The 23,571-nt window shown below is 41.2% G+C and overlaps 1 protein-coding gene and 1 long non-coding RNA gene across 3 annotated transcripts in view; one reads left to right on the top strand and one right to left on the bottom strand.

Moving 5' to 3' along the window:
• The first annotated feature begins 10 nt into the window (after window positions 1–10).
• On the top strand, window positions 11–6,575 carry LOC136995314 (uncharacterized). The gene is made up of 2 exons (XR_010886881.1): window positions 11–131; window positions 4,645–6,575. It is a non-coding gene; the product is annotated as an uncharacterized lncRNA (long non-coding RNA).
• A 4,120-nt stretch (window positions 6,576–10,695) lies between these two features.
• The window catches only part of TRABD (TraB domain containing), a 37,546-nt gene continuing 24,670 nt past the window's right edge, over window positions 10,696–23,571 (bottom strand). For both annotated transcript variants that reach the window (XM_067315712.1, XM_013956511.2), the window contains 4 exons: window positions 22,266–22,405; window positions 19,758–19,930; window positions 16,889–17,000; window positions 10,696–13,943 (listed from right to left, as the gene is read on the bottom strand). In XM_067315712.1, coding sequence (XP_067171813.1) covers window positions 13,766–13,943; window positions 16,889–17,000; window positions 19,758–19,930; window positions 22,266–22,405 — 603 coding nt within the window. In that variant the 3' untranslated portion in view covers window positions 10,696–13,765. The remainder of the gene's footprint in view (window positions 13,944–16,888; window positions 17,001–19,757; window positions 19,931–22,265; window positions 22,406–23,571) is intronic.

Genomic DNA, 23,571 nt, shown 5'->3' on the forward strand with positions numbered 1-23,571 from the left:
GAGGACGTGCCGGAGCGCGGGGAAGCAGCAGGGCGAGCGGGGAATGGTGCTGCCTAGCCGCCGGGGAGGCAGCGGCGGGCCGGGGTGACCCGGTCACGCCCCGGTGGCGGTGTCAGAAACGCCACACTGAGGTACGGATGTAGCAAGACCGGCGCCAATGGGGAGCAGGCAGCTCTGGGCAGGCTGTTTGTCGGGGAGGGGTTGGCCAGCAGAAGGAGGTGCGACGGCGGCAGCAAGGTGGGTCCAGAGGCAGGAGGACCGAGGTGGAGGCAGAGGACCGACGAGCGGAGCGGGAAGGCTTTGCGGCGTGGGAGCGCGGCCGCCCCGCTGGCCGGCAGCCCCGCGGGCGCCGAGGGAGCCGCCGGGATAACCCAGCCGCCGGACGCGCTCCGTGGCCTGCGACCGTAAGGCTCGGCGCGGGGCAGCGGGCTGGCGCTTGGGCGTTTGCGGAGCTGCAGTTCGGTGTTGGCCGTACGTGCGGCTCGTCAGGTTTAAGCTCTGCAGCTCACAGCTCTGCATCATGGTCTGCATAACTACGCAACTGTGAATCGGTCTTAGTGGTGTGTTACTTAGGTTATAGATTATTTTGCTGCGTGGCCAGTTTCCTCGTCGTGCGCTCCTCATTCGGTAAACTTGGTAATCAGTTTGCTTCAGTTACGTCTCAAGCCGCTGATCTGCAGGGGTTTGAGTGCCAGACGTCAGCGGTGAGCGTGCGCTTGTCCAGGACACTGCAGCTCAGGACCTGAGCTGAGTGATACAAGATGTCCTGGTTAACGAGGGGGGGCAAATCGAAGGAGAAAGAGGAGTCTGAAAGCTCTCTCAATCAGGAGGAGAGAGGTCTGTTAGTACAGGCTATGCTAGAACATGGAGGAGATCCTTGGGATTATAAAGTTATTGGCCAGGATCCCACTCTCAAAGCTGCTGAAAGACACTGGGTGAATTATATATCCATGTATCATCCTAAAGGAGAAAAGAAATGCTCAGCGCTGCAGTGGCTATTGTTTGATCTGGCAGGTGCCTTACAAACGGCAACAGAAGAAAAAGAGCAATGTATAAAGAACTTGCAAAATAATTTGCAAGTGGCTCACAATGAGATACTAGCACTACGGTGTGATAACACTCTGCTAAATGAACAGGCCGAGCAATTAAGAGAATTGAAAGAAAAACTAAGGGCAGAGAATGCTGATAATGCCCGATTAAGAAAAAAAGTGCAGTGCCTGGGTACGCTGTTAGCTCTAGGGAAAGGTTTAGATCATAGGAAAGTAGCAGCTTTGAGTAAGACGGATTGGGACCCAGAGACGTGGGATGGGGATATTTGGAATGTGGAGGACAAGGAGAACTCTGCAGCGCAAGGCGTAGCTGCTGTGGTTACTAGAAAAATAAGACCAGCGGAGGGAGACATAGCTTTAAAAACCCAGGGAGTGGGGGATATGTCCCGAAAAGAGAAGGTCTGGAAGAAGCAGAAGGAGGGTTGGCCTGTGTGGGTAAACAGGATTTGGACTTTAGAACAGTGCACTGCTTTCACGTATGAGGAGGCTAAGCGGGTGGTGACAGCCATAGGGCTACCTTGGCCAAAGGTAGGGGCAATCATCAGAGCCTTGCCTGCCAGCGAGACATCTGGGGGAGAAATCCTAAGGCTGGTGATTAGAAATCTGGGAGAGTATGAGCCCCTCAAAGATAACATGGAGGGGGCACCCTGGACAGATGTCCAGGAGGCGTCAGCCTATGTGTGTGGGAATGTACTACTCCGGGTACTAAAGCAAAGGGAGAAACCGGTGACCCCTGACTTTGACATATATGGAGTGAATGCCGAACAGGGAGACATAGGGGTATTGGCCTGCCGTGCTCCAGAACTGCATAAGGGATTTTTCATCAGCCTGGGATCTACTTTAATTGGTCGGCCCCTTGGTGAATGCATGGCTACCTTAGAGAATGTGGGGACACTTATGGGAGCAGGGGGGAAAGGAGAGGCAAAGAAGGGAGCGACAGGGGCAAAGACCAGGAAGTACATTCCTAGAGGAACAATTTGGAGATTTTTGATAAATCAGGGGGTGAATGAAGAAGAGCTAGATAGTCAGCCCACAGGAGTTTTACTTGCCAAAATGAAGAAAATCCTTCAGGAAAAGGGGATGAAGCAAGAGGAGGTCTGGGAAAAACTGGAGCAGATGAAGCCATCAGCTCCTCCTCCTATTCCAAAGAGAAAACTATATCCATCCTTAAGGGACCTTAAAGATTAGGAGTCCCTACCCCTGGCGTCAGTGGGATTAACCTCCACCACACTGACTTGGGATTCAGGGGGAAGGGGCTACGTGGAGGTACGATGTCTGTTGAAGGGGGGGTGGGAAGTTGTAAATACTTTCTTAGTTGATACAGGATCAGAAGCAACTTTACTAGATTACCAGGGTCCTCCACTTGCTGGTAAATCGGTCTGGATTTTGGGAGTAGGAGGGGGAAGAATGAAGGGAAAAGAAGTAGAAGCTCGGCTGTGCATAGGGGAAGATAAATTGGAGGGACAGATAATTCTGATTAAAGGAGGGCCAAACATTTTAGGAATGAATTTCCTGTCTCAGTTCAAGGTAGATTTGTCCAAGGGAAAATTATATTGTGTTGCTGCCTCAGAAAATGAAGAGATCCCAGGAGTCACCAGGTCGGTGAAGTACTGGACTAAAAGCAGAACAGGAGCAGGGCTAGTAAATGAAGAATATGAGGCGACTCCAACCAGAGACCCTGTCTTCCATTCCCAGTACCGGTACAGTACAGAAGCACAGAGGGGTCATGAGGATGCTCAGGGGGTACGACGAAGGCTTAATAGGATTGGATTTAGAATCCCTATTCCCACAATTTCTGCAGAAATCCAGGGATGTGGAGTACGTGGACAGTGGAAACCCCTTGCAAAGAATCGTAAGCCTGCCCTGGGTAATGCCTTCAACACCTGGGAATGGGCACCATTTGAACAGTGGCAAATTGATTATGTGGGTCCCTTAAAAAGATCAAAGAGGGGCAATCAATTCATATTTGTTGCCATTGACAGAACAACAAGATGGATAGAGGCAATGGCAGTACGTGAAGCTACTGCTAATACCACAGTTCAGTGTCTGCGTGAAATAATGAACAGATTTGGCCCTCCATTCTTAATTTTTTCAGATAAAGAAGGCCACTTCACAGATGCAGCAGTACAGAAATTCCTTAAAGGGATGGGGGTGCATCAATTAACCCATATTTCCTACCATTCACAGTCCTCCAGGACAGTGGAAATAGCTAATAGGTCCATCAAGTTAAGACTGAAGTTAATTGCTGAAGAAAGAGGACTGAGCTGGGACGAAGCACTTCCATTTGTGTGCTGGGCCATGCGAACCAAGAACGTGCTAGATACTGGATATAGCCCTTATGAGCTGGTACGTGGCCATCCCCCACAAATGGACAAGATCTGTGGTGATGTTAGTAAATGGGCTAAACAGTCAGGTGCTCCAGATACTGCTTTGATCCTGGAGCAATCAGCTCAACTAAGAGCATGGGCCCATATAGCTGTCCGGAATTACACAGCTCATGAACACAAAAGGACCAACATAAAGCAATGGGAAAATCGACCCCCACTGGGAGCCATGGTCCTGTGGACTCCTCAGATACAAAGGGAAGGCCAAGAGAAAATTTAGGGGTGATTCTGGCTCATGGATGGGGAAACTCAGTGCTAACTGGAAACAAAGAAGGAGAGATTATATGGGTAGATGGGACCCACTGCTGGGAAGTCAAAGAGAATGTTTCTGACTAATGTTTAAGTAGGATTAATTTTCTGGATTGAATGTGGGTGTGGGATTGATCACAGCTGTGGACCACAGAGAGCCTCAACAAGAACCATCTTCTTCAAGGTGCTCATCATCGATTTAAGACGGTGCCAGGAATATTCTCAAAGCATTCTGGGCCCTGTTCAGTTTTCTTCTGCTGGCTTCTAGTGTAAAAGCAACAGTTTGGACATGGACCATCACTGCTGCTGTTAATAATTGTATTTCCTCAGGGAAAGATATCAACAGAATTTTAACACTAAGCCTTGAGACAATGGGAAGGTCCTCGAATGCTTGGTTTCCTAATAGTAAGTATTTGTTAATAGACCTTCCAGAAATAACTGATTTTATCTTTAAAGGAGCATGGACTGAACAACATGATGGAACTAGTAAGTTAGATATTTAGATTGGAACTATTCTAGAATACATCCAGAGTGTGCCCCTTATCTACATGGCATAATGGCTGCCTGGCAAATATCATAGAAACTGTATAGAAGGTCTAGATGGCTTGAGATTTAGCAAGCACCATTGTAGGAGAAATTGGTGCAGAAACTGGAATACTAAATTAATTTGACATTGAAATGCTCACACCTAAAGTAAAATGGGGGGAATTTTGAGTTGTGTATAAGGTAAATTGGTAACAAATTTCAGACTGTTGTCTGACGCACCACAATAACTACCTGGAATAGCCAAATGTGGCATGCGGTTAAAGCAACTGCCAAGTTAAAAAATAAAACAAAAAACCTTTGAGAGTTTTTGTACAAGATCTCTGGCCATCTATTGTATTCAAGCACAATTGTTAGCTATTGAAACAGTGAATCGGTGTTTAGAAGCTTTTGTAATGGATTAACTTCTTTCTCATCAGGAGTACAACAAAGAGATCCCATATTACAAGGTTTAAGAGATGGGTGATACAGCTTTTCATCTTGATTTGGCTCTTCAGTGATGGGCTGGGGTTAGGAGATGAATTACAAGAAGGACATGAACAATGGGATATTAAACCTTGCTTCAGTTTACCAAAAGTCTTGGGTAAAGGATTATGGGAACATCAGTTAATAAGGGAATGGTGTGCACATAAGAATACAAGAAGTTTGACCACCCAGTGGTTGAAAATGGACAACTAAATGATATGTATGTATTAGTTCTGCATGATCTATTGAGCCTTGTGGACCACAAGAGGGTATTGTCATATGTCAATGGAAACAAGTCAGCATGGGAACTCCATTGGTATTTGGTAAGAGTGTGGGTTGTGTACATTTTGCCTCACTTGTAATGGTAGAATGGAAGGATAACATAACCTCTCTACCTCCAGTAGAAGAACGTAAATGTGGTATCTTATTTGTCACTGTAGCTGGTGTTGTATATTTGGTTGCCCTGCAGACTGTACTTTCTCAAAAGCAGAGTTCTGTTTCAGTCCAGTGGACTAATGGCATCTGTCTGGGAACTGACTGACCTCACAGGGGATGAGATACTCAGACAAAATGACAGCGTACAGAAAGAAGCTGACAAACCAGAGAGCAGACAACAAGTTGCAAGCCTGATGATCACCTTAGAGAACAAGAAACTTAAAACTGAGGACTGATAGTGAACTGTTAATTGTACGTCATTGGTATGACGTATTCATGGGTTGGCCTCCAAAGACTGCTGTTACACTACACTTAATGCACTTAATCCTGCAGCTGTTATTAGTTATGATAGAAGTATTGTTTTTCTTTATCCTTTTATTCTTTTATTCTATCCATATCTATCTGTTATTCTTTATACGTATGCTTTGCTTGGTTCAAAAGAAAAGAATGCCCAGTTGAATCTCTTACGTATGCTGATATCCTAACAGACGTGGCGGATTCCAGCCGGAAGGGATTGAGCTTATGAGCATCCGGAGTGGTCTGAGCGTCCTTGGAGGAGGTCAGTCAGACCAGGGGGTGACTTGTGAGTAAGAGATCCCGCTGGAGTGCACCGCCCCCAGGAGCTGAGGCCCGAGCAGCTGCCCATGGCAGAGGTGCAAAAAACAAGTTTCTCTGCTGCTCTGGTATGTAAACTGGCAGATAAAGACCTGCATGCACTCAGCTAGAGCTCATAGAAGAATCAAGGCTAAAGTAGAATAGTTATGTCTAGTCACTGGATGAAGTAAACTAAATCCAACCAGATAAGTATAGGGGAGTTTAAGGGAGCCAGGCTCCCCACGCTTAGGTAACTGTATCAGTAATACCATATAAGGCCACGATTGCCTAGGTAATGGTATCAGGAATACCAAATTTAGGTATGGATGTAGCAAAACTGGGAGCAATGGGTAGAAAGTAATTATTTCAGAATGGTTTGGTCAGAGGAAAGGAGGTGCATTGGTGGCAAAAAGGTGGGTCCAAACGCAGGAAAAATGAAGGAGAAGGTATAAAATCAAAAACCAACAGAGGGTAGCTTTTCCAGCAGCAGGAGTGTGGATGCCTACAGCTGGCAGCAACGCTGACCTGTGGACCCAAGGCCACCAGGACGCTGAGGGAGCCGCCCGGGATAACCCGCTGGACTCTGTCAGTGTGTGACCGTAAGGCTTGGTATGGGGGAACAGACTGACACTTCAATACCTAAAGAACTTTAATTGAACATTGGCCATACATGTGATTGATTAGATTTATGATCTATAACTCACAGCGACATATTTTCGCATTATGGTCTGCATAACTATGTAACTGTGAATTAATCTTAGTGGTATGTTACATAGCTTATTGATCATTTCGCTGCTTTGCCAGTTTCCTGGTTGTGTGTTCATCAATCAATAAATGTCCTAGTCAGCTTGCTTCAGTTATGTCTCATGTCTCTGATCTGAAGGGGTTGAGTGCCAAACCTTGTCACTGTCGCAGAGTGTGGTCCACACCAGGAGAGGGCTGTGTGCCACAAACCTTCCCTAAACATATCTGGGCAGCAGGCCTGGACATCCCAGAAAGCACAAGAATGTCTGAACGGCACATGCACAGGAATGCCATTATTAATGTGCCTGTGCACAGCTGAATAGGTAGAGATCCCTAAGGATGTAGTGGCCAGGTTCAAATTGCTGATAACCATGACAAAACATGCAGGCTAGAGCTAGTTCCCAAAATGTTCCCTGTCGGTAGTCACGGAAGTAAACCATCCTCTGCTACCAGATGTCAGTAGTCATGGAAGTAAACCATCCTCTGCTACCAGATGTCGGAGTGGGGGGACGGGCCTGGAGTAACGATGAGTCTCAATGTGAGTATGGTCGTTCTCCCTTTATTAGAGCTTACACAGAGTATATATAGACAGGCGATAGAGCATGTGCTAGCAATAGCTATATGATTGGTTTACAGTCTCTGTTCACGTGCCTAAAGCGAATACATGATTGGTGCAAAGTTGCCGTTCACGTGGAGGGGCTTGTCGGCCCCCTCCTTTACTTGTTTACCACTACTTGTCTTCCCCTTCTGTAATGGTCTAGGAATGTTCAAGGACAGCTCACAGAGATGTGAGGCCCTCCCTTCATCATGAAGGCAGGATTGCTCACTTCTAAGAGATCATGCCCCTTTTCACTTAACCATTCTTCCACAGTTCCCACTCTGCCCCATGTGAAAGAGAGGCACCAAAAGCCAGCCAAAGCTGTCATAGCAGATGTGGTCTTCAGTGGGACACCCAGCATCTCCAGCTGCCTGAGAAGAGCAGCGGTCCCTCAGTTTGACCAGCTAAAGTATGTTCGACTTGCAAAAGTAAGAGTGAGAGTAGAGCTTTAGCTTCTCCTGATGCTGGGTCTTACATTAGGGACAGACTAAGTCTATCCTCAAAACATTTCAAATGAAGCAATCCACATTAATTTCAATTGTTTAAAAATATGAGTCTTACAAAAGAGTAAAAATAAAATTTAATAAGGAAGTTCTTTTTCTTGTCATGCTCCTTCTCTGTATTTCCCATAAAATAGCATAAACACAACATAATCAACCTTTTTTCATATATATATATATATATATGTATTTAAATGGCATAAGTCAATACATTGTTCCTGACTCAAGAAGCTTCCTCTCAAATATCAATATAATCACACCAAAAAGAACAATAAATATATGGAAGTATACTATAAACCAGTAATTACTTAGAATGCTTCTATTTTGTGTTGTTATAGTTAATATCAGCTATAACAATGGTGATAAGTCAAAACCAAACCTCTCCAAGGTATGCACACTTACCTCTTCTCTGAAGGACATCTTCAAAGCCCAGCACATTCTTACACTTAAAAATAAGAAACAAGGTATACCACTTGCAGTCTGTAGATGGCACTCCATTATTACTATTACTTGCATTTTCCAGCTAAATCAGACGGTGGGATAAACACCTATTCTCCACTCCAAAGAACTCATAAAGTAATCTGAAGTCAAGAGACAGCACATGGATACAAACAGATGGATAGGGAAATACAGAGATTTTCCCCAACAGGCCGTGAGCGGCCAGAGACATTCTGCACTTGTCGAAGCTAAATCACAAAGCCGCTCTGCCTTACCTGCCCTGAGGATGCCTAGGACTTTACAGACACTCCTGCTGCCACTGAAGCTGGCAGGTAGGCACTTTGGTCTCTGCAGAGTCATGGTCTGTGTTGACAACCAACAAGTGCTAATCAAAATTTGACTTTTCATCACTTTGTCCAATTTGAAAGTCATCTGCATAGCCAGAAGCAGGGACTTTTTTACCATTACTGTTCGAAAGACATTCACTTAGCTGGGAGGAGATACAATCTACTAAAATATTTACACAAAGAGAGCTTTTTGAAAATGAAGTCTGATTCTTTTTCCACTTTCCCTCACGCATCGAACAATCTCAACGCATCAGTCCCAAGCATCCTGGGTGGGAGTGATACTGAGGACCACGGAGACAGAGACCCCCGCACTCCCTGGGCCTGGGCCACACTAGCCCCACTTCGCTGCTGTTGTCTCCCCCTAGGATATTTGCTCCCTTTTGGTAAGATTAGGGCATGCAGAAGCTGAATGACAATGCATGGAATAACGAGACAACCCCACGTCTGCTTCAGATCAGGACTTGCTGGGCACAACGGCCGCTTCAGCTGCTCCCCATCTCCCCTTGCATGGGAATTGACACAATGGGGCTGTTGGTGGACGTGTGCTGCTATGGAAAACACACAACTAGTTGCCTTTTTTCACCTGAACAGGCACTAGACCTATTCCAGCTCTACAGTTTTTCCAGTTATTTGTGTTCTGTGGTTGAAATTTTCACTGTATATTTTAGAGGACAACTGAAAGCGCTCAGCACCATTCTGAATTTGGTCTGTCAGAGCTGAAGAAGTGACTCTTCTCCTGCAAATACTTAAAAAAAAAAAGTCAGTCCCCAAACACTTAAGTCCAAAATTAAAGTTTATTTTGGTTTTAGAAGGAAACAATAAAATAAGTACACGAGTATGTCAGAATTACACGAGTGACAGTATGTTGTTTCTTTTCACTGTGTAGTTCCCACTACTGCCTGGCACCTTGAGACAACTTGATATATTTGTCAGTCAGTGCTTTTTAGAGTTTTTTACATTGCACACACAGAAACAGCTTCCAGTGCAAATCCAGGCAATCTTAATTCACCTCAAAATCAATTACTTAATTTGGTTCAGTACTCAGTATAAAAAAAAAAAAGTGCCTCATAAACATAACCTTGGCTATGTATGCATACTACATGGGTAAGCAATTCACTTGGAAAACAAGCATCCTCCATTCCCCCAGGAGAGAAGTAAAACACAGTTCAGAGAGGAGTGAGGGAGCGAGTGAGTGTGCGTAAAAGGGATAGAGGTGAAAAGAGAAAGCATCTTTCAAAGTGTCCTCAAAATATCCAAGCCCCAAACTCCTAATCAGTGTTTATTACTGTTACAGGAAGCTCTAACCACTGAGATGATGTTATTTTCTAGGAAATTTACTCATTATTTTAACAGCAGAAGTCCTCCTTTCTTCCCATTGCATATGTTTTGGCAGCATAACAAGAGTCTGGAGATGAAATAGAAGAGGCGGCTGTTGCCCTGATACTCAGTGCTGCCCAACTGAGGCAGTGCTTTGCTTGCAATGATTTTAACATGTTTTCTTCTACCATCTAAATGGCTTGCGTAGCACCGCTCCTCCCCAGCCCCAGCTCAGCGCGCCGTCGCTGGGAACTCTGCCTGCTCAAGGACAACAGGCCTGCACCCGCCATCCTTCCCTTTGCACGCTTATGTACGATTGACGAGTACAGACAATCGATTGACAAAATGTACAGTCAGCCGACTACTCAGTACATTATCTGTACGCAATACTGTTTGAAAAATACTTGCTTTCAGTATCACACAGGGTCTTTTTTTTTTTTTTAATCATATTGATTTACATGTCTCAATTTGAATAATTAACTCAACCCCTTTTCCACTTAAAGGGTTCCAAGCAGAGCACATTAAGTGCTGTTCAAGCTCTTTGCTAGACTGGGACTAAGAAGTCCAGCATCTTGCAGGACTGAGCATGGGCAAGAAGCTTACCCCCCCCCCAACTCTGCACCCCCCCCCCCCCACAAAAACACACACACAAAAAAAAAAACAACCAAGAAAAAAAAAAGCAGCACCAGAAAGTCACTCTCCATGCCCAATTCTGGACTCCGAGCTCAGGTGCTTATACTGAGAAGTTAAGTCTCCCTACACTCCCTGTGTGTTCAAGAGGGCTGAAAACACCCATCAAACAGCAATACACAGGGAAAAACATCCTTTTCTATTCACTGATTATATAAGGGTAGAAGAACTTGGTTCCCTAATTCAGCATTAAAGACCAATGCCTCACATAGGGAGGTATTTATTCCAACTGAAGTTCTCATTCAGCAAAACTGTGTATTGCATATTGTGAGATTGTGTACTTGTGCTCATTTTCAGAGAAATAATGATTAATACAGAAAATAAATGCCTTTGACAGAAATGGTGGTTAAAATATTTTATTTTTTTTTATATCATAGAACATACTGCTGTTTACTTTAAACCACTTTAGATTAAAGGCACGCATTGTTAAAAATACTTCAAATTTACATCAGATGTACAAATGCATAAAGCAGATGTACAATCACCAAAAAAATACAATATGGCTTCATAAGGTTGAGGCGGGGCTGGGACAATTCAATGCATATTTAAATTTTACAGGATGCTTTTAACACTGAAAAAACTGACTAGAACAGAAAAGAATGGATCTAAAACACTGATTATGTTACATAAATAGCACAACACACTGAATTTACAACACTGAGCATTCATGTATGGATTAATAGGATTGTTAGTTCTGCAAATTCATCAGGCTTTCAAGTGCCACTGGGTAAGCAGTGTATGCATATGATCTGCCAGTTTGCAATAGTGGGAAGACAGATTACAAATTCTCCATCCACAAACAGCCTCCTTGAAGAATCTGCTGATAAGCTTTGTAAAAAAGGATGAAACAATAGACTTCTAAAATATTAATTGTAGATAAAGACTGAATAACAAAAGGACAACTTACATGGTAATAATTTCTGGCTAAAAAGCATAAAACATTAAGTCTGCAGGAATGCTCCATGACAATCATTTAGCATTAGTCCCACCCAAGTTTAAGGCTCATTTTTCTAAAATTTACCTTAGATTTGTTTTCTTTTGTGTAAAATTACCTGAGTACAGATATCAAAGATCTGCAGAGCTTTTAAAATATCTGCAGATACCTTAAAAATCTGTAGATATCTTAAAGCAAAACATTAATATATTGAACTCCACCAGCTAGAAAGATCTCAGAAATAAAAAAAAAATAATAATAATCTTTTGGTATGTCAGTAAAGCCAGGAGAAGAATGAGCTTAAGCTTTTGCTTTCATCTTTAAAAAATGTACATAAAATGTAATACATTTATTCAAATAGGACTGCTTAATAGTAAACAATATATTAAACCTTTACCAAAAAAACCCAAACAGGAATCAAAATTCAGGCAGTCACTCTAGTTTTCTATAAACTGTTTATAAATGTTGCTTTTGATCCTGCTAGAGATGTCTGGTTTTTTTTCTTAAGCACTAACTGATGGAAAATGAAAGACAAAGGTCCTGACTCCACAGTATTCTGTATTATCATTTACATTTTGTATCAAAGTGGGAATTGCTGCCATTCTTATTTGCTAAGGTTTATTCCCTGCACAACTGTAAGGCCCTGATCCAGAAAAGCACCTAAGCATCATCTTAAGAGCTCTGCAGAATTGGGTTAAATTTAATAGTAGCCTTAAAGATAAACATGCACTTAAATGATAGATGCACTGGGACCCATAAAAATAGCAAGGTGCAAGGCAGAAAAGCATCAGGTTGCATGGACAGACCAGCTCCCAGCAAAGTCAATGCCACTGTAAAGCGCATTAGACCCTTAATTTCAGTAAAAAAGCTTGAAAAAGACAACACTGCACAGATACATGCACATACTTTTGGCAAACAGACTGTGTGGGAATATTTCCAACACAAGGCTTTGGAAATTTACCCTCTAAACAAAGCAGCTGATTTTATTGAACAAACCTGAAGGAGGAAAAAAAAAAAGAACACACACACACACACCCTTCACCTTTTCTTCCTCCTGTCTCACACACCCTTTCCCTTCTGACATGCCCCCCAACGAGATTAATACAGATATGAACTTAAGTCAATTAGCAATTGCATAGGAGCCTGAGGAGCAAATGGGACTCTTGTTTAAATATATCATATTAGAATTTTGATATGACAGTTATTTGTACTGTTGGACTGGGACTAGCTGATTGCAGAGGGCACTTTACAATCAAGGACAAGCCTGTATAAAGTATACCAAAAAAATCCTATTAAATATTAGCCTAGGATTAAAAAAAAAAAAAAGATGGATGATGGATGGTTATCTTGGAAAATTTTAAAAATCACAGCAGTTTGAAGTACCCATAATTCTTTGTATAAATAGCAAGAAGCCCAAATAAAACACCACAGCTAGTTTGAAAGTTAGTGGCTGTAAACTGAGCTTTGATTTTCTATTAAATAGATTAAAATATTTATCCACTGAGAAATTATATTGATAAATAAAATACTTTCATGTATCAAAAATGAGGGGCAGGTACTATCAGTTCCAGACTTCTTGTCCCAATAATGAAAGGTCTGAGAAATAAAAGTAAATTGTACAGTAGTTCTAGTCTCTTAAATTTACAATACTGATTCCAGCAGGATTTGGCTAACTAGTACAGATTAAATAACCTAATCTAAAGGAACAGAGTGTCCTGTAAACATCTGACACTAACGACACTGAATTCTGATGCTGTGGCTATACCTTCTCTATGCAGGAGAAAAAAACTCAACTAGCAGCTGTAACAAGGGATGCAATCTAAAGGCAACACTTCTGTTTTTCAGTAAGGCTTGTAAAAAATTTCAGCAGTGTATGTATGACAGCCTGTACAATTCTGAAGTTTTTGGAAAGCTCTTAAGTTTTAAAAAAAAAGCTTAAATGTTTTAAGTATAAAACACTTACAGAGAAGATGTCCTTCTAAATTATGCGTAAGAGTGCCTGGCACCAGAAATGATCATTAGGTATTACTATACCTAAGAAAAAAAACCCCTAAAAATCACAGGTGTCCCTGAACTTCTGAGCAGATGCACCCAATTAAGCTACTCTGTTTTTCTGTTCCTCTGAAAAAAGTCTTGAGCACATACTCTTTAAGCTGTCTGCACTACACCATTTATATATTATATATACAGCATGTATTTGTATATATATAATATATATTTGTGTATATATTTCATTCACCTCAATCCAGAATCATGTGCTTTCATGCAATACACTTACCAAGGATCAAACTTATTCATTATATCATAGCTGGTGTAGCTTTTAGTATCAATACTTTATTACACAGCAATTCAGCTTTGTTCAGCATCAACCATCTCTGACTACAATTTTCATTTCCCTCTTCTTTCAGTCCACTTTGTATTTGTTGCCTCTAACACCCTTTTCAGCCACCTTCTTCATATAGTGCCTCTACTTGATGTTCAATGCCGAGATCTTATTTCTGTCAGCTTCTGAAGATAGCTCTGTGCTGCTGGCATTGAGAGAATAAACTGAACTGTCCTTTGACCTATTCGGTAGCAACCATATCCCATCAGTCCAAAAACTGTTGCTTTTATGACAAATCTGAAAATCTTACTTGAAGCTGATGGAGGAGGCACACTGAAACAGAAGATATAAAACAATGTTAACACTGCATATCTGGAAAAAAAAACAGGTACTTTCTGACCAAAACGATGGTCATTTTTCCCCTTCCTTTCTAGTGCAGGAGACCTTTCAGAAAACAGATGTCTTACAGATGAGCAATCTATTCTTCCATGTTCATAGGCTACATCCAAATTTAAGCAATAGACAACTCCTCCACTTACGTACGGTACCACTGTTAACAGCTAGGGGCCCCGTCTTGCCCATCACCCCATCAAAATAACCAAGACGACACCAAGACTTCTTGAGGAACACTAGAAATTAAATATTGTTTGTAGAACTGTTTTTAACATTACTATGCATATCTTGGCACAGAGCAAAAAACTCAGAAGAAGTGTAGGCCAGTTCAAGTCCAACATCTGTGCAATTAACTCACCATCATTCAGGGTAATGGAGGAAGGTGGAGCTTTGATACTCTGCATAAGGGTACACTTGCGTGGGATCTGCTCCTATTCACGTGTTCCTATCCTATACGGCCAGTCTCAGAGATGTCTGAAGCCAGCCTGGCCTCTGCAGATTCAGGGAGGTTTTTCAGCAAGGTGTGCCCTGGGATGCCAGGCAGCCAAGCCAGCCCAGCTGCAGCTCCCAGTGCAGGTAAATCAGAGAAGCTTCACGTGAAGCTGTCTCAGGTCTAGCAGGTGTAATTAAATTACATTACAAGTAAATTAAACTAGCCTGGCATCCTCACAGAGCCACTCAGGAACCCCTGCGTCAGGCTCCGGGCATTGGGAGGGCAGTGGAGAAGCACACCAGCTCTAGACCTGCTTTCAAGCAGTGTTACTAGCATTGTGCATTAGGCAAACAGGAATACTGCTTTCAAAATTAAGCTGGCTTTGAAAGCAGAGCCATATGCACATAGTCCTGTTCCTTTAACTAATAGGCTCTGCAGTACTTCGGTGGGCTCTGCACACATGGCATGCATATGTTACAACTCAAATAATCCTCTCTAAGGTGATAGAGAGCTCTCTCTATGTGTCTTCAAAGGATTCCCAAGTTCTCTCATTTATTTATCTCTGGAAAACATATCTAATACATTTACAAGCAGTTACTGTAGTGCAAAACTGTAACAGGCACACTCAGACCAGGCAGGGTGTGCTAACAGGAGAAAACTCAACTGAGTTTAGATCCATTTGATTAAACTAGAGAAAAGTTATTACTGATGAGATCTTGCATGTTAAGGAAACATATCAGAAAAGTTTAAGAGCAGCATATACATTGAACAAAGGATGGGGTAAAACATCTCTTTACACCTGTTTATACTCTATTCTTCCTCAGTTTCAGTCCCTCAGCGCAATTTTAGTAGTATAACAGGAAGAAAACAGTAAGGTCTGCCTAGGGTCAGGTTTAATGTGAGAACCTAAAAATTGGAAGAGCATGGGAAACGCATGTTTTTATTTACATCATTTTCAAGATCATTTTGCAACTTGTAAAATGTAATTAGGTACCTGTAATATCTTAAGAACTTCTCACTTTAGGGAGGTGACAATCATTAACACAAAAAGCATAATTTTGCTCTGCAACTGCAATGTGACAACACCATAAAACAAAAAGATTAACAAGAAATGGGGGTCTTGATATAATCTGAATGTCATCTTATGAATGTCATTTGCTTCATATTATTTATATTTTGTATTATTTTAGAAAGTCAAGTTCATGCAATGTTAGCATCTTACGAAAGATGCTGGTAACCCTTCCACTTAGTTACGGCACTGGTATGGTAAAGACAATCAGGTCAAAGAGCCTGAACTTTGGAAATGATCCTGTATGTAAACATAAAGGCAAGCAGTCAGGCTTTGGGCCATTCAATTCTATAATGTCAATGGTGCAACCAACATTAACCATACAATTACAGGGATTTCGGAAACCCCATTTTGCAGGCCATTTGAGAGGCTGCTCAGAACATCCAAGAGGGAGGCAGTTTTCCGGATGCCTAGGAAACATTTGCTGGAAAAGCAGACTTCTAAACAGTTAGACAGAGCTTCTGCACATTGCATTCTTGGATCCAGATACCAAAACTCCCTCTAAATCATATCTTAGATGCCTAAATACTCTGTTTAATGAGGCTATAGCTTTTTTCCCCCTGTAATTCAGAGCCTCTTATGAAATGGGAGCATTCCATGAGGTGCTTATATAACACACTAAATAGATGTAATATAATGAAGTGTTAATTTTTGAAAGGCTCTGTTATCCTAAACCCACTGCAGACCACTCTCACCACCTTGTCTTATAATTTTTCCTACACTTCGAAAGTCCTGACCCTTGTGGCTTTATAGAATATACACAGTCTGAACATTTTGGTTCTTCAATTCCCCTTTCTATAAAGCAGACACCACATCTATTTTTGTAGGTACTTTTAAGCAAGAGTTCTCCACATACGTGGCTTAAATCATCCCATAATTAAGCATAAGCTTTAAAAGATCATATTATTTACATATACAGTGAAAAATAAATTATGAGCAACTGTGATTTTATGCTTCCCAGAGCCATCAGTGCCCTGACACTATAAAAGCTTTGAAATCAACAGTTTCTATTTACCTAAGCTGGAGTGAAGCCTGTTTTTGCCTCTGCCACCTCCTACAAGGCTCACTTGAATTCTGATTTTAAAAGCCTCAGACATGGATTGAGACATTTTCTTTCTAGACAACGCTATTTTCTCATAATTAGCCTGGATATCCAACTATTTACTTTTTTTATCCAACTATTTACTTTTTTTTCCCCTTTGACAGTTCCTTTTCTTTTACTGCAAGCACGATCTTCAAGCATTACCCAGCAAGTCAGCAAGCTGATGGGGCAGGGATGACAGTAGCAATGTCTCTTTAAGCTGTGACAAGCAAACAACAAATCATTGCCAACTTTCAGCAAGGGGAGCTGGCAACCTCACCACATAGGAAAGGATAACTTACCTCATTATTTCCTGGATGTTTAAGTCAGAGTTCCAGTTCTTTTCAATTCCAGGTACATGACCCATCCCAACAACACCAACTACAACAGATGGGATGTATTGTCTAGGTTCAGCTAAAGAGAGAGACGGAGAAAAAGGAACACATCAGTAAAAGAACTAATTGCAAGCTATAAAGGCAACGTGTGAGATTACAAAGCAGAATTTTCCAAGAGGCAGGTACTCGTAACACTATACATTAAAATTTAACATTACATAGTAAAAGTTAATACTTATTTCTCCTACTGCCTCTCGTGTTCCAAGTCTGAACGAATTCACTGCGATGTTTGGATTTGCAGGAAATGTTTGTTCTAGTACACAAAATGGACCAGGACTTGTACTCCAGCCTCAGGGTGAGCGGCTCAGTAGAGCTTTACAGCTAAATTCCTTTCTTTCCTACCCTACATGAGTTCGGTTTCCGTACTGCTTATTGGGAACAGCCCTGGTCTTTGCTGTCTCCTGAACAGTCTGCACAGCCCTGGACAGTGGTAGATGGCACGCATCAAAATTGTGCCAAGACACAGGCTAACAAATAAGCAGAACAAACAATTGGAAACAGTGCTTGAGACCACACCTGGCCCTGTTTCATTTGCTAGTGCAACTTTGCCTCAGCAAGTAGCAGCAAAACCGATACCTTGTGTGCAGCAGCAGGCTAGAAAGTCCACATTAGACCACTCTAACATGTGCCAGCTCTCATCCTCACCTCCAATCTAGGATCGAAATTCCACAGAGCCCACTAGAAGTCAAAATGTTCCTGCAAGTTTTGGGATCACCACTCCCCCAATGAAAAAAAAAGTAATTTCTGCCAGAATAAAAGTAATTCACATAAAATTTTCTTTGTACTAAATAACAATAATTACAAGTATTCTGGTTGGAGGGGGGGCAAGAAAAATAGATATATACATAAATATATAAAAGTGAGAAAATATGTTTAAGAGACAATTCAGAATGTCTGACAGAAAGCGTCTGTCAATCCACTATCTTGCTTTAAATACCAACCCCCAATTTTCATAGTGAAACAAAAAATTTGGAAAGCAGTTCCCCTGCCATGAAGTGAAACAAAACTATTAAAAGCATCTAAAACTATTATACATATTTTCAGCAAAGTGAAAAAGGAAAGGTTTTTCTTTGAACTTGCCTTTTCTCAGCCTGCTTTAGGGCTTCTCTAAACCAGTTACCACTGCAGGAGAGGCAGACCACAGTGTCTCAGCAGAACGGGCTGTCCCCAGTTCATCACATCAGCTCCAGTCTCTACTCTTATCCTACCCTATCTGCTCATGGGCAGAATTCAAGGCTATTACCAATCATGTTTAAACAGACTGATCTGAAACAGTCCCTGAAGCAGCTTTATCCCTCTCTCAGAATATTCTATGTGGGTAAGGATAGAATGAAAAACTAAATGTGAAAGTTTCATGTGCAAGCTCTTTGGAAGAGTTCCCCAAGCAGAAAGTCAGAGGCCAAGCCTCAGAATAAATCAGACCTAGTTAAGGACTAAATCAGACCAAAAGTATGTTACAGTACTGCAAAGGGTAACTAGGAATTTCCCCTGATTAGGTCCCTAAAATAGCAAAGGATTTGGACAATGCTGCTGCTGCTCTATTTCTGCTCATTGCAATTGTGGGATTTGGTCTTATATTACAAATCTTCAGTATACTACTGGGCATTTTTTTTCTTTTTGCCTTTCATAAGCATGAGTACCTGGAGCAGATTTTATGTATGTATATATGCACAGCTTCTAAACAAAGCCATCTCTGGGATCGTCTCTTATTTATCAGGAGATTGAAACACAGGACTATCAGTCAGGTTGCTCCTTGCATTCTTATTTTTTGTGGTCCCATCTTCTATTTTAAATCCTTCAAATGCATATAAGCCCCTTCCAGTTCTACAGGCATCCACTAAACCAGTTATCCAGAGACTTATCCTATATTTTCTAAGAAGGTAGTCTTTTTGGACAATGTGACTGAATGCACGTGTGCCTTTTTCAGCTGTACCAGCTGGGCTAACAGGAGATACTATGTATTCTGACAAACCTTATGATGGTGGCACTGAGGTAAAACTAGACAAGAGAGATGCAAGAATACAGGTGCAATATCCCCACTCTTAAGCTTTTTTTCAAATCACAAGACTGTGCCAGAAGTTTTGCACTGAAGTGATTACAAACAGTATCTTCTTGAAACAGCAAATAAAGAGTAACCCATACCTTGGTATGCTTATATATCCCAAGGGCATGCAGACCACACATAAGGGCAAAATGCTTTCAAAGACCAGACAAATACAACTACCCCGTATGCCCATACCTCACTGAAATATGCAGAGTCTATATATGTTATGTCATCAGGGTTTCTAGCAGCCCAATTTATAACACGAAGCAAGATATGAAGAACACTGCAAATAGAGGCAATTAGTTTAACAGGAAATATGTTCCTGAGCAGCTGTTGGTGACAGTGAATTTGGTGAGATAAGAGGGGGGAAGCGAGATAGGCAACATAAACCTAGACTGCCCCATGCTGTGCTGTAATACCAGACACCTGCCTTTTTCAAAATTTGTCAGGCTAATTAGTATTTCCCAGTTTTAAATAGCACAATGAGAAAGAGATCATGATTCAGAGTTCATTCCTCTACAAAAATTCTTTACTTCTAGAAGAGGTCATTGCAATAGAACACCACCACCACTATATTTTTTTCTTTTAAGCACTGTAATCTTCTGGGACATGTGGCATCTGTCTATAAAATAAACCCACAGAAAATTCCAGATTTCCTGAGAAGAACTGAAATTGTGGAGTGTCCCACTAAGAACACCTTGCTGGTTACGGTATCTACTATAAAACAATTACTTTCTGAAGCTCGAGGTAGTTCTATCTGCTTTGCTGCTTGCTTCAACATGTAGGTCAAGTAAATATCTCGTTCCGAGACAATTGTTCGATGAAGATCAGGAAATTCTCCAATCATTTCTGCCATCATCTGCTCCAATAAATCCTTCTGTTTGCATTTCTCCACATCATCTTTACTGAAACAAAAATAAGTTTTCTCAGTAACTATTTAATGATTTTAAAGTCCAAAAGAGACAGACTGACAAAAACCCAGGAACTTTAAGGGGTCATTCATGTTATACAGGTAAATATATGCTATACAGTTCTCCTCTCCAAAATGAAAACAATCTCCCTAAACCTGTAAAACTGGATACTTAACAATGCCTCTGAAGTCAGGGAAAGGAAAAGACAAGAGAGGTCACTTGCCTTTAGGCAGTTCAACTGAATGGATTTTCACCCTTTCCAGTTTGAAAGCTAACAAGTAAACTGAGCAAAAGCACAGGGATTCAAAAGAAGTAATCACAGCTCCCTACTTCTCATTGTATATTAATAAGCTTAAAAGAGGCAACGTAGACCACTCCTGAGGAAGTGGATCTGATCACCCAAAGAAGCTGTATTTAAGAAACAAACAACTCCCCCCACCACCACACACACACTGCATGGAGGCAGTCTGAGGAGACAGAAAGAGTTCTGCAGGTTTCTTGCATTAATCATGGGTCTTCAGCAGGGAAGTCAAAGTTATACATTTTTAATTCCTTGAACAGGAGAATGTGAGATGAGCAGGGAATAAAGAGGGTAAGAAATGCAGGAACAAATATAATGAGCTTCTATATCTTTTACAGGTGCTGTTAACCTTCTGTTTGTTCCCAGGGTTATGGTACAGTCATAGTTTGTAGCAACAGATAAGTGGTTTTGCATTACTGTCTACTGAAGAATGATCCTACCATATGCTTTCTTTACTCAGCTTCTGAGATCAAAAGCACACTACAAATGGAAACAGGGACAGCCAAAAGGAAAAACACATTCTTAGCTTTCAACAAATCACCCAAACACCAAACCGACAAATTTGATGTTGAATTATTACTCCCTTTTCAGTAGAGCCACTTACTGATGGCTCAGTGATCACGTCTACACAATACACCCCCCCCTCCTTATTATAACCATCTTTCCTTTTTCACTCCTACCCACATTATTCGTAAAATCATAAATTTCACAGATCAATCAATTGTATGACAACAATTTAGATGTTATTACATCCAAATTTGAAGTTCATCTGTGTGGGAAGCTAGCATTCATCTGTCATGATTATAGGTTAATATTGCAGTTGAAAACCAAAATCTTCTCAGGATAAGTGAAGGAATGGGAAAAGTTGCAGAGAAATACACCCTCCAGTGCCTACCCCTCCTCCCCTAAATCTGCAAATAGTTTCATCCTTGTATTAGACAAGTAATAAAGCTTATTTTGCACATGAACTGCAGTTAATAGATTGAAAAAGGTTTAAACTCATTTTATAGCTAAATGTAATAGCAAGCATTTACAGGAAACAACAATAAATAAAAGCTAAAACTGCATCAAGGCAGGCTTGATTGCTCCTACTATAGTTTGAGTCTTGGCCCAATTTTAAACGCCTGAAAAATTGACCTTGTTCACTTGAGCTATGCATAGCTCCAGTCACAGGCAACAAGGCAGGCACTGAGATTCAGGGAACGTGTATTGGCAACGAGTTTCTGGCAAACCTACCACCACTGCAAGCCTGCTAGGAACACAAGGAATTTAGGAGGACAGCTGGGCATATATTCTCTCACTCAGTCCAAGTTCTCACACTTACTTGGGCCAGAAGCAGAAAGGAAACAAACTTGGCACAATGTTTTCTCTGAAGGGCAGAGGAAACCAAACTGAGCAAGACAATAACTGTCTGAGAAGTATTACCATAAGGCAGGAGTTCTTAACAATACCCCTTTATAAAGGCAGTATTCATCAAGTCACACGTTGCCCACAAACTTTAAATGTTTTCTCTTGTTCCAAAAATCTGCTCAGACAGCAGATGATGTTGATTCGGTTCTCAAGCTGCCCTGATCCAGATGTGACTTAGCACAGTAGGCCCAAGTCCTTTGGAAACCTTCGTGAAGTATATGTTAGCACAGGGAAGTCCTACTCTCCTCCATGTAGAAAATCTACACGCTGGTAGTGGGAAAGATTTTCTGTTCAGCATAAACTGAAGAAAAAAAAGGGGGGGGGGGGTTGTTTGAGTAAAGCTAGGGATCCTCCAGCACTGAATCCCTGACTTCACAAATATCATCCACAACCTGGAAGCACTGAATCAAAAAAATAATAAAAAAAGGGAGGAACAGGATCAGAATACCAGCCTTTTTAAAAATATGATTATTTAGAGGGTAGTTTGTATATTTATCCTTACTGACTTAAGGGTTCATTACATCAGGTTGCGTAATGAGAACTTTCAGCACCTACTAAAGTCAAACTGAAGAGCTGAAGAATTCACCCTTGATAATCAGATGGGATATGTATTCATACCTGATTGGGTCAGACAAGAAGCAAAGGCCCCAAGCAAGCTTGACTTTTTGCCAGAAAGAAAGTGCAGCAATTGCTCTCTTAAAAGTAACAGGGATGGGTCTGTCTCCAAGATGAAATTTACAGAAAGGTACTTTACTAGCCTGAAAGAGAAGATACAAGTTACCATGCAACATTTCACATAACCTGACAGTGTATAGTGCTGTAAAGAGAATGTTTGTCTTATGTTATCCAAGGTATCTTAAAGAAAAAAAAAAAAAAAAGGCAGCAAAGTAGTGTTATAATTCAACATCAAGAAAGTTCTTGGCTTGGCAGTGAATAACTTTTTCAATATACCACTTCATAAAGGAATACATCAGCCATGAGTTGTAGTAGATTTATAATAAAACCATAAACTGTAATGCCACCCTCTTTTATTTTACTGTTACCTAAATAGAAAGCTCCTGTTTGCGACTACTTCAGGTGAACAGATGGGGCTGAATACCTATCCAGATCTGAATAAAGTCCCAAGTAAAATGACTTTGATCATTTGGCTTTTAACTAGGATTTGTCAGGATCACAAACCTGTCAAACCGTTTGTGATGATACAATAAATTCATAGCTGAAGGAGCTTATGAAACAAAGACTAACGCCAGATACCACACTGCAATGTCAGGTGAGATTTTGCTAAAATATTTGTCAACCAAAGCTATATTACAGTACTAGAAAACGCCTTGTTAAATATTAGTTGTAAAAAATTTCAAGCAACCATTTTAGAAGGAGATAGAGCTGGTATTATTTTAACTCTGTTTTTTGGGGGGAAAAAAAAGTCTGGTCCGGAATGCTCAGGAAAATGGGCCTTGAAACATTTTTATTATGGATAAATGCACAGAATTATTCCACAGTCTTTGGCAGCTATGGTGTGTTCCACCATTTAAAATTTCGCTACTAGCAGCTAATTTAGACAATCCAGAAAGATACATTCTGGAAGGCAGATATATACAGTGGAAATAGCCTTTCAGTATTTTCAGACAACAACAAAAGTGGCTTTAACTCATAGTAGAAGTCCAGCTACTATTTACTTCCTAATACCACAGCTGGCAGTAAGACAAAAGGGCACGTTAAAAGAACAGATAGTACTAAGACCAGTGAGATATTCTGCTTCCCCAAACAATCTTTTTGGATGAATGTATTAGATCTCATTAATGCCAAAGATGGTTTCCCCAGGTTGAAATCCTGACAACACCAATGGTGGGACCAGGATTGATATACAAAGTTTTCATTACCACATAGTCACTTGATCCAATTAAGAACACAAGTATTCAGTTCA

The sequence above is a fragment of the Apteryx mantelli genome, chromosome 1 (genome assembly GCF_036417845.1).
Source record: "Apteryx mantelli isolate bAptMan1 chromosome 1, bAptMan1.hap1, whole genome shotgun sequence".
Lineage (NCBI taxonomy): Eukaryota > Metazoa > Chordata > Aves > Apterygiformes > Apterygidae > Apteryx > Apteryx mantelli.